The sequence below is a fragment of the Citrus sinensis genome, chromosome 3 (genome assembly GCF_022201045.2).
Source record: "Citrus sinensis cultivar Valencia sweet orange chromosome 3, DVS_A1.0, whole genome shotgun sequence".
Classification (NCBI taxonomy): domain Eukaryota; kingdom Viridiplantae; phylum Streptophyta; class Magnoliopsida; order Sapindales; family Rutaceae; genus Citrus; species Citrus sinensis.
The window spans coordinates 9422745-9435072 of record NC_068558.1 but is presented as its reverse complement, the minus strand read 5'-3'; the positions used below and the strand labels follow the sequence as shown (position 1 = coordinate 9435072).

Sequence of the window (12328 nt, the reverse complement as noted above, 5' to 3'; positions counted from 1 at the left end):
AAACATACATAACGCAGTACCACACAAATACCACAATTCCCAAGCTCCCAAAAAAAACACTGTTTCTTTTTTTTTTAAACACAATTATAAATCGTAATGAATCATCCAACCAACACCCCGTGAATGAAGGCAGAATATCATACGATCCCACCAGTCACAAAATCCAAATCACCGTCGCGATTTTGCGTGCCACGTGTCTTACATGCAAACCTTTAACAACGTAGACGTATTTCATCATCTCAATTAAAACATACAGAAGTGCCACAGCACAACAGAGTAATAATAGTGCAAAATAACGCAAACACTATAGACTACACTTGCCCTTCAGCTTAGATATAATTTACTATACATGCCACTCAACCGTGCGAGGACACGGATCTAATTTATGATTTGATTAATGACACGAACCACTCCAGCCAAAAGCTTGATGCAATTTATTGAGGTGGATCCCACTTTCATCCACCACCAGTCAACAACGCTCCTTTAACGCAACATCTTTCAGTTCATTCTCCTAACAATTAAACGGGTATAAAAGTTTCTCCTAACAAATGGACAGCTAACAGTTCCCTTTTTCTACCAATTACCAGGGGTAACAAGGTAATTATGGGTTCCGAAAATGCCTAACACTTATTGGGAGTGAACCCGACGCGATTGTTCGCCAAATCAAAACTGACACGTGTTCCCTGTTGCTGCACGTTGCCAATAATTGACAGAGCCGACGACGTTGGAGCGAATGCGAAACAGAAAGTCCCAGCTGAGTCTACTGGAATCAAGTAATTTTTGGCGGGTAAATCAAGAGCTTTTCCAGCACCGAAGTGAAGCGACACCGTTGGGACCCTAACACTCCTTAATCCGGAGAAATCGTAGCACGTGTCGAATAAAGCGACCCCGCTGGTGGGTTTCAAGTTACCCGCCAGCCTGACGAAAGAGTCGCGGAGGGAGTTGTAGGCCTGAGTCTGCAGGCGAGTTATGGCGGTTCCACAATCAACAATAATCCCGCCGTCGCCTGCTTCGTCCATTTCAAAAAGCGATGGTGGGATTTGGACTGCCTGACCACCGACGCTGAATCCAGTGAGCCCCACGTAATAGAACGTGTCAACTTTTTTGTTCCTAATCAACGGAGCCGTGACCGCGTCACCGCCTCGTGCCGAGTTGAACTCGAGAACACCAGAGGCGGGAGAGTCACGGTCCACCAAGCAGTAAGCCAATGACGTCGCTTTAATTTGCTTAGTAAGAGAGAGCATGCCACCCCCAAGTCCAAGCAAGCCGGCAGATCCAACAAAGAGCCCTTCATTATCATGACCGCAACCCAAAGCGATACCCTTCACGCTCCCGCTGTTTCCAAACGACACCGTTTCAGTCACCAAATCACCCACGGTAAAAGACCCATCACCGTACGCCACTTGGTAGAGGCACCTGTTCGCACGACAAGCGGACACGTCGAGGGATTTACACTGAGGAGCGGCACACGGGAGAGGACTGTAAGACGATGACGTTTTTGGGTCAAAAATCGGATCGGATTGTTGATAACACTCGGTACAAGGCCGGCACTGAAGCCAGTTAATGTCACTGCCGGTGTCGAGCACCATAGAGAACTGTCTCGGCGGCGTACCGACGCCAATTCGGGAGAAGTATTCGCCGCTGCCCTGGCTGGCACCGGACACGACCGGAGTGGAGAAATCCTCCGGCAAGATCTGTGCCTCGGCGGGCTTGAGCTCGTGTCTGTCTACGTTGTAGATAGCCAGCTGGAGTTTCGTGATAAGAGTGTTGACTCGGGCTGAGTCCCGCTCGAGTCGAGATAAAACAAGTGATCTGTAATCATTGTGTCTCGTCTTATGGAGGATTTCACGCGAGTGAAGCGGCAATGAGAACGAAGAAGAAGAGTTGAGAGGAAAAGACTCTGCTGCTGTCTCTGACTCCTCAGCGAATGGTTTAAGCGTCTCGGGCTCGAAGGAGAGGATGTGTTCGGTCTGCTGAAGTGCGGACGACACGTCGAGAACCGTCGTGGCGGTTTCTGATAGGCCGCGGGATGAGGCGGAGGTGAAGAGACAGAAAGAGAAGAGGATGGTTGTGATTGTGAAGAGAACAAATGGCTTAATCGGAGCCATTTTTTTTCCTTTTTTTCTTTTGCGTTGCAGAGAAATGGAAAGAAGAGTGAACGAGGATGAGTGTGTTTAGTGTTAGCGAGTGAGTGGGGGAGTTTTTGGCTTTATTTAAAAAGAAGAATACGAGAGAAAGAGAAAGTTGGGGGGAGAGAGAGAGAGAGAGAGCAATAAGGAGGGTGACGTAACATGTCAGAAGGGGCCAGGCGTATCGTTGGCAGATAAGAAAGAAGTGTGAAAAGCATTGAAGTGGGAAATGGATGTTGTGGACCTAACATTGAGGCGCCGTAGCTAGAGATGGCAAAAGTCCGGGTAGGGTCCGGATTTAGAGCTGTTCGGGACTGATCTGGATGTCACACGTAACTATTCGGACTTGTACCGTATCCGAAATTTTTTTATGCAGGCCAGGCATATGCCCGGTATTATCTGGGCACGAAATTTTTATCGATTTTTCTTGATCTGAATTTGAGTGATGATGAATTTAAATGAGGTCAAAATTAAATCCTCATATTCCCATAATATATGGGACAGAATCAGAAACATACGTGTAGCTTCAAAATTCACTGATTAAACAGGGTCCGCCTAATTTACGTTCAACGTAAGTTACGCTCAGCCCGTCCAATTTCATATAGTCCCCCTATACTCTATACTATTTATATTTTATTCATAAATATTATAAATTTTTTGAAATGTAAAATTTTGTTTAACCCCCTTATACTCAATTTTATTTTATTAAAACCATAGAGTATGAATTCGCCCCCATAATTTTAAATTCTCAAAATAACCTCCATTTAATTAAAAATATAATTATTGTTAAATGAATTATAATTATAATTATAATTTTATTATAATCATAAATATTTTTTAATAGATTATTGTTATTATTAATAACGATAATAAAAAATATTATAATTAATTAATCTATTAATAATAATTAATAATATTTTTATTAAATTGTTAGTAATAATAATAATAATTAATGATAATCAACATATTTATGATTATAATAAAATGGAATAAACACTGAGTCTATATTTATATAGGAGACTCTTTTATTTTTCTATACATTTTAATTTCAAGTACTTTTAGGATTTTTTTGTTACCTTCATAAATAATGATTTTGTAGGCATCTCATTATTAAACGGTCATTTTTAAGTGCTTTTTGCTAAGTTGTTACACATTCGAGGATGTAAACACATTTTTCTTGCTTCTATCTTTTAAATACAAAATTATTTTTATTGGGTCAAGCTTAAAATTCTGACAGAAATTATCATTCATTGGTCTCTTGAAACCCGATAATGAGTATTTAAAGTCGAAGGTAGCATTAGCAATATATTTACTATTAGTTAGATAATCATTAATTATTATTATTATTAACAATTTATAATGCTTTTTATTCTTGTTATTAATAATAACAATAATCTATTAAAAAATATTTATGATTATAATAAAATTATAATTATAATTATAATTCATTTAAAAATAATTATATTTTTAATTAAATGGAGGTTATTTTGAGAATTTAAAATTATGGGGTCGAATTTATACTCTATGGTTTTAATAAAATAAAATTGAGTAGAGGGGGCTAAACAGAATTTTATTTTAATAACAATAATCTATTAAAAAAATATTTATGATTATAATAAAATTATAATTATAATTATAATTCATTTAACAATAATTATATTTTTAATTAAATGGAGGTTATTTTGAGAATTTAAAATTATGGGGGCGAATTCATACTATATGGTTTTAATAAAATAAAATTGAGTATAAGGGGGTTAAACGAAATTTTACATTTCAAAAAATTTATAACATTTATGAATAAAATATAAATAGTATAGAGTATAGGGGGGCTATATGAAATTGGACGGGCTGAGCGTAACTTATGTTGAACGTAAGTTAGGCGGACCCGATTAAACATATTGAAATGAGGATTCATTAAAAGCCCTTTTCCCACTTGCAAGCAACCTAAATTTCCCCAAGAACATCTTTTAATTAATTCTGAACATGTTAACAAGGCTTACATCTCCTTTTATCAAATTCTTCAAAATCAAAAGTTGCAAAACTAGACACCTTAGTGCAGCAATCTTCTCCAAGCTTAACATTAACAAATTTGGATCCTTGCAAATAAAAGAAGGCTTCATGCTCAATTCGTTAATAAGAAACCCATCAACTTCCTTATTTTCTGAACAAAAACAGGCATACGAAAAGGTTGCTTTTAAATGCAGAACAAACACCATCCTTTGTCAAACCAAAACTCATATAAGCTTCCAACTTCTATTCCCAAAGTTCTTTACCCATTACTGCCATAGAACAAATGGCTAAAAGAAATAGCAATTTTGATATATTATATAAAAATTTAAAATATAAAACAAAAATATAAATATAAAAGTAAAACAATAATAAAGCAAAATCACAACAGCTGCAACAGCCGCAACCTCCTCAATTATAGAAGTAAGCTCAAAACACAGTCGCTCGTACACAGGACATTGCAATTGAAAGCAATTTCATAATTTTTTTTTGAAAAAACAACCAAAAAAAAAATTACCTCGTGGGTCGTGGCTGTGATGGCGGGGTTGCAGCTGATATGGTGACAAAACAATGGAGTGAGACCAGCTATGGTGGCGGACGCCGTCGTGCGGTGGCTGCCTCTGAGAAGCTGACCAAACAGTGAAGAGCTCTTTGATGGACTGACGACTGTGCTTTGCGGTTCGTGGAGGGAGAGGCGCGGTCAACTGTCAATACTACATCGCCATCGGTGAAGATGGGTGGTGGCTGTTGGTGAAGAGACGAAGGGAGGAGGTGCCGATTCTGAGACTTGTCGTGAATTCGCGATTTAGGGTTGGCTGGTTGGGTTTGGGGGAAATTGGGCAAAGGAAAATGCAATTTTCGTTTTTATATTTTCCTCTTTTTTTTTACTTAATAAAAAAGCGGGCACAGGTCCGGGTTCCGGGTTCTTGGTGTTGTGACCGAACCCGTGCCCGGAAACAGCCGGGCATTGAAAATCAATGCCCGGATCCGCTTTTTTCATGCATTCGGATCCGGTCCGGGCGGGCTTTTCTGTCATCTCTAGCCGTAGCTAAGGCGACGATGGTGATATTTTTCAGGAATTAGCGGCAACGGCCTCTACCAATTCCATGTAAGACTTAAATTTAAATTAATGATGTGGTTACTTACCCGTAATCTAAATGTAAATGTTGGAATGAAAATCATTAAACATGTTTATTTGTAAATTTAAAGATTGGAATTTGAATGGCATTCATGCGAAGCCCACAATTTAAGGATTCATTACTAAGGTTTTGATTCTTAAAGAGGGTTGGAAATCATAATCTCATTTTCATGATTGACAAAAAAATTATAAATTCTAAACTCTTACTTTACCCTTATTAATTAATGAAAATATAAAAAATTAAATTAAAATTAATAAAATAGAACTTGATAACACCCAAAATCGAACCAACAGCACCTAAACTAAAATTGAATTATTGACAACTGGCCATGGACCTCGCATCAAGCAGCAGCACCTGCTGTCGTTAGCAGCTCCTCAAATCTCAGCCACGACACCTGTCGTCGTTAGTGCACCGAAATAACTCCTTCCTAAATCGTAACAACAATACCTAATGTCACCGAAAATAGCGGACTCATTGCCAGTCGATCTCACATGGAATTAGCAACCAATCTCACCTACGTCAGCAGCCATCGTAAAATAAATGATGATGATGATGATTTTTTTAAAATTTTGGAAACGATGATGGCGATGATTTTTTTGGGGGCAAAAATGATGATGATTATTATTCTTTTTTTTTGGTATAATATATTGTTATTGTTGTTGTCACGTTTATTATTATTAATTTTATCATTACTATTATTATTGAAATAAAGTTATTAATATTTCTTATTGTTATTAACAATAAGTTTTTGAATAATAATAATATAACAAATAATAACGAATTAATGATAATATTATCATTATCATTATTGCTTGTTAATAATATGACAAATATTATAATAAATAATGAATAATACGACAAAGTAAACACATCAACGATAATACAGTTTATTCCTATTCTGATTCCTACAATTATAGTAAACAATTTATTCTGATTCTCATTCCTCATTCCAATTCTACCTTATTTCGATTTCAATTCATTCTGATTCCAACCCACTTCAATTACTAATTAGTAATCACACCATAAATGAATGCCCACAATTATTATTAGAAAATTATTATCATTATCATGAAAAATTATTAATAAAAGTGATGATTGTTGAAAATAAGATAATTCAATTGATATTATGTTAGCTTTGAAATTTTCTAATGGGAAATTATTAACCATTGACCATAACTTTTTCTTATTACTAAAAATATTATAAAAATTTTGAATTTGTTTAACTTTACACTCAATTGTATGTAATTTTTGTCAACCATTAACCAAGGACCAAAAAGATATAATTCCTCTTATAAAATAACAAAATAAAAGTAAATACAAATTAAAATGGTAGTTATTTTTGTAAGGTTATTTTAATATTTTTGTAAGGTTCTTTTAATTTTTTTTAGTGGATAATTAATATACATTGTAAACAATAAATAGAAAATAGAAAAAATTTAAATATTTGTAGTATTTTAAATAATAGAATAAATTTAGAATGGACTGCAGACGCTGATAATTTTTCTTTTTCTTTTTATTAATGAACAGCAATATGCTAACAAAATTTGTACGCATTTAGGGGTAATTTTTGACAAGGCTTATGAATCTAGTGCGATTTTGAAACCCAAAAAAAAAATCAGTTTATAGTTGCCAAAATTGACACAATTCTTAAATGCATTTTATTTGTGTCATTTATTTAATATCATGCTATGATCTGATGCTCAGGCTTCGTTCCCGAACTTACTAACCTGTTAAAGTCGAATAACTTTTTTGACATTTTAAATATATATATAATCAAAATGTGACCGCCAACGACAAGCGACATTGATTTGATGTGATTAGTTATTTAATTATGTATTATTTTATTCTTTTTAGAAAGCATGTACTGTTGCACGATACTATTGTTTTGTCTTTTATCATTTGACTCCCTACTTGCTTTTTTTATTTATAGTTTATTTATAAATTGATGATGATTTTATTTTTTCTCTTTTCCTCTCTTCCATATTTAAATGTTTTGTTTCATTTTTCTTCGCTTTTGGGACAAAACTGGGGGGTTTTTAATTAAAGATGTCTTAAAAATATGGTATTTAGTTAAATATACTTCATGTTTAAAAATTATCTAGATTTATCTTTTTATGTAATATATTGTCTAAAATATCCTTGAAGAAAAATATAAAACACACACAACACACCTCCAACATTCTTTACTTCTCACTCTTTTTAACTCTACATAACAAAAACTCACTACACACTCAAAATCACTCACGAACAGCCAATGCACTGAGATTTTAGTTTGCAGCTGGGTGCATTATTCATCTCATGAATAAGGTATTTGAAACTTTTTTTTTTATTTTGTGTTATTTATTCATTTTATTGACATTATATTATTTTTAGGGTTTTGTTTGGTTTGTGATAAACAATAAAACAACTCATATTTTCATTACATTTGTATCATATGACTGTTATTTGATTGATTTTATAACTACATTCGTTAAAACCTGAAGTTGTTGCCAAAATTTTTTTCTGCACCCGACATACATGACAACAGTCTTGTATGTATAGATTTACCGGACTGTAGTTGTGAAAATGTGCAAAAGATTCCAATTATTATGACACCTTATCATTATATAGTGAAAAATATATATTTTTCACTATATATATCATTTTACTATTACTGGACTATAGTCGTGTGTTTTAATAAGTTACACGACTACTATTGTGTATGTTTGAACTTACATACTATAATTGTGTATATATGTAAAATGTTCCAATTGTTATGAGATCCCAACATTTTATCAGTGCAAGAAAAATATTTTTTTAAGAAAAAATATGTCTTCTGACTATTTACTAAGTCATGTTTTTTTGCAACTTACACGACTTCTATCATGTATGTATAAATTTACACGACAGCAATCGTGCAAGTTTGAAAGATATAGTAGCTATTATGACACCTAGCATTCTATTAGTACAAAGATTACAATTTTTTTTACTAAATATATTATCTGGCTGTTTACAGGACTATAGTTGTGTATTTTAGCAAGTTACACAACTATTGTCGTGTAAACTAGCAATTACACGACGTCAGTCGTATAAATAGGCAGACACACACTTCGTTATATACCTTGTTTGATTTTGTTTTTGTATTTATTGCAGGAAATGAATTCAGTACGTGTGCCTATTATGTTTTGTGGTGAATGGATTGAGCAAAACGACCATTATAGATTTAATGGTACGGAGGCAAGAGGGATCATGGTGCCCCGTTCTACAACGTATGCACAATTGATAGAAAGAGTTTCTCGGGTTATTTGTATTGATATTTCTGAATTTGACATTGAAATGAAGTTCAAGCTCAAAACATTTAATCCAATACCGCCCGTCCTAATTATGAATGATGATGATGTAGATTATTTTCTAGAGGAAACAATCAGTGGAGCTGAGTTAAAGATTCCTCTTTGCATTACCTACCAAAGTAAATAGATTTTGGTGATCCCCATTACTCATGTGGACCCTAACTTCGGGCCGGATAGTTGTCCACAAGAACCTGTTGAGCCATATGTTGAAGGTGAATGTTTAAGCCCAAACAATATTGTTGCTGAAGATAAGTCAATATTCGAATTTGTTCCTGAAACACAGCCCAATGATAGAAGAGGGCCAAATGAGGAAAATGTGAATGTTATTGTTCATGATAATGTTGATGGGATAACAATTAATGATCCAACAATAGGGAATGTAGCACCTTCCAATATGAGTTTCCCCCCCCCCCCCCCCCGATAATAGATATATGCTTAGAGTTAATTTGTTTGCATGCAACAGTTCATTCGACAATGATAACTTGCATTCTAATACTATTAACTTGCCATCTATGAAAGTTGTTGGTGATAGTGATTGGTTAATGGGGAAAAAGTTGTTCAGTTTGAAAGAAGAGTTGCAAAAAGTGCTTTCTATGGAAGCTCTAAGGAAAATTTTTGAGTTTAAAACCTTTAAAGTCAGGGAAGAATATACTTATTGTTAAGTGTATTGACGATACTTGTAAGTGGCGACTTCGTGCTATGAAGTTATGAAGTTTGAATATGTTTAAAATCACAAAGTACTATAGTGTCCACAGTTGTGCACTTGATGTCCGTAAGAGAGATTATCGTCATGCTTCATTTAAACTTATCGAACAAAAGATTTGTCACAAGTTTGATGGTGCTTCATCCTCATATAGGCCTGGTGATATTAGAGAAGATTTTCAGAAACAGTTTGGGTATGAAATAAGCTACCACAAGGCATGAAAAGTAAGAGAATATGCAATGGAGAAAGTTAGAGGCACGTCTAAGGATTCATTCAAGTTACTCCCTTCATACATGGAAATGTTAAAGAATAAAAATTCGGGCACTCGCACGTTTCTTTAAGTTGACAATGCAAATAACTTTAAATATTTTTTTATACCAATTGGGGGTTGGATACATGGATTTATTTCATCAATAAGGCCAGTCATTGAAATTGATGGCACATTCTTGAAGGGAAAATTTAAAGGAACTTTTGTTCATTGCGACAACACTTGATAGTAACAATCAACTTTATCCTGTTGCATTTGATGTTGGTGACAGTGAAAATGATGCATCATAGGGATGGTTTCTAATGAAGTTAAGAGTAGCAATAGGTGAAGTTCATAATTTGGTTTTCATTTCTGATCGGCACCCAAGCATTAAAAAAAATGTTAACATCGTATTTTCCCCAAATGCTGCATATGGTATTTGTACGCACCACTTAAAGCAAAACTTACAAGCTAAGTTTAAAGAAATCGAGGTAGGTGCAATTGTTGAACTAGTTGCAAAAGCTTATCGACAACAACATTTTAATTACTTTATGAATGAGATACAAAAGGTCGATGAAAGAGTTGTAAAATATCTTCAAGATGCAGGGTATGAGAAGTGGGCTCGTTCTCATTATGATGGGTTGCATTATAGTATTAGGACAACAAATATACCAGAACCCATGAATTCTGTTCTTAAAAACCCCCGACAGTTGCCCATTCATAAGTTATTGGATTCGATCATTGATAAGCTACGGGAGTGGTTTTGTGATAGGCGAGAAGAGGCAGTTAATTGTCACACACGACTTACAAAATGGGCTGAAAAGAAGTTGTTAAAAAAATCTGAGAATTCCCGTACATATAAAGTGGAGACACTAAATATGTATGAGTTTATTGTTAGAGATGGTAACCTTGATGGGCATGTCAATATTCTTGAGAAGACATGCAGTTGTCGGGAATTTCAACTCGATCAACTACCTTGTGAACATGGGCTGTTTGTAGGTATCGAGAAACATTGTTTGTATATGACCTGTGTTCTTATTACTATTCCAGTGAAACATGGGTTGTAGTATGCGCAGAAACAATATATCCTGTTGGCACAGAAGAAGAATGAGAGGTTTCGGAAGAAGTGCAAAGTAATGAGGTTTTGCCCCTTATGAAAAAGCGGAAAAAGGATCGGCCACAAGAAATTAGGATAACATCACAAGGCGAAGAGAAGTTGCACCATAAGTGTGGTAGGTGTGGTTCTTAAAGACATAATCGACTAACTTGCAGTGCACTAATTCCACTGTCTAACAATGAGCCCGTAGTTAGACCGAATGAAACATAAACAAGTACATGTACTACTATGATCCTTATATACTTGTTATTTATTGCTTTAATTTATTTAATATCTATAATATTTAGTTAATAAATTTCTACCTTTTTGTTTCGCAGATGAATAAACATGTTTGTGTGGCTTTCTAAGAAGTTTTCAAAGGATGCGACCAGAGGCTTATGAAATATGGCCCGAGTGTTTGGGTTGAAAATGCAAAAAAAATATGATGATTGTTAAACAATTTCTATTGTATTACAATTTATTTACGATTCGAATAAGTATTGGATTTATGTTGTTTGATAGGAAACCCGACTACAGTTAGTTTCATTTATTTGAAGTTTGATATGTTAAAGTCTATGTTGATCGTGTCATCAATATAATGAATGTTTTAGGTGATTTTTTATTCTGTTACAAAACTGGTCATGTTTATTTGTAAATACTCGACTATCGTCGTGTATACCCGACTTCAGTCGAGTATTTTCTTACGGAAAGCTGGTCATGCATAATTGCAAATACTCGACTGTAGTCGTATATCTTTTGTTGTGATTGCACAATTTCCATCTAGCAACTCATCAACTTTTCTATAATTATCGTCATTATTTTCAGTATTGGGCTCATACGATGGACTGCAATCTAAGCCTGCCACCAAGGCAAACTCTTCCAATGAAAATCGAATATTTTTACGTCCGATCCTAAATCACATTGCATTTTCATCTTATTTCACTTCTCTCAATAATATGCTGTGGAGTAACTGAGCAGAAAACTTTAACTCTTTCACATCTAAAAAATGACCAAAACAGGAATGCCTGAAAATATTTTTCTGCACTTCAGAGAGTCTATCTTTAATGTCCTCCACTGCCTCTAGTGATGATCAATTTGAAACCTTTGCTTTGAAGTATTCAGATTCCTTGAGCTTTGGTTCCATCTGCATAAATACAAAAAAAATTTATCAATCAATATATAAAATGATTGAAAAGTTGCATAATAATATATTTTAAACCAATCATAAAAATTACACGACATACCAGTCGAGTAAATCATTCATTGCACAACTACAGTCGAGTAAAGTAGCATTGAACTACAGTCCACTATATAAACCGTAGATTCTTTGTAACATTGGAAATAAAATGTTCATATCCGACACATGTTCAGTGAAGAATTCTTTACAAACTGCAGTCGAGTAAAGAACTAATTACGCGAATATAGTGGAGTAAAGTGTTCATACCCGACTACTGTCGAGTAAAGTATTCTTCACACAACAGCAGTCGTGTAAAGAATTATTTACACAACTGTTGTCGAGTAAAGAATTCTTTACACGACTCTAGTTGGGTAAAAGTCAGGTAAAGAAATTCTTTACATAACTATATTGGAGGCTAGAATTCATTACGAGAAATTTTTTGCAATATATAAGCAATATAGAAGCAACATATATGAGAACTTTTTTGCAACTTCAAAATGT

General features: G+C 34.5%; 1 protein-coding gene across 1 annotated transcript; it reads right to left on the bottom strand.

Moving 5' to 3' along the window:
* Positions 1–211: 211 nt before the first annotated feature.
* LOC102619825 (protein ASPARTIC PROTEASE IN GUARD CELL 1) lies at positions 212–2249 on the bottom strand. Its single transcript, XM_006485705.4, has one exon. It carries the CDS (start codon positions 2106–2108, stop codon positions 621–623), a length of 1488 nt encoding a protein of 495 aa, XP_006485768.2. The 5' UTR covers positions 2109–2249; the 3' UTR covers positions 212–620.
* Between the last annotated feature and the right edge of the window lie 10079 nt (positions 2250–12328).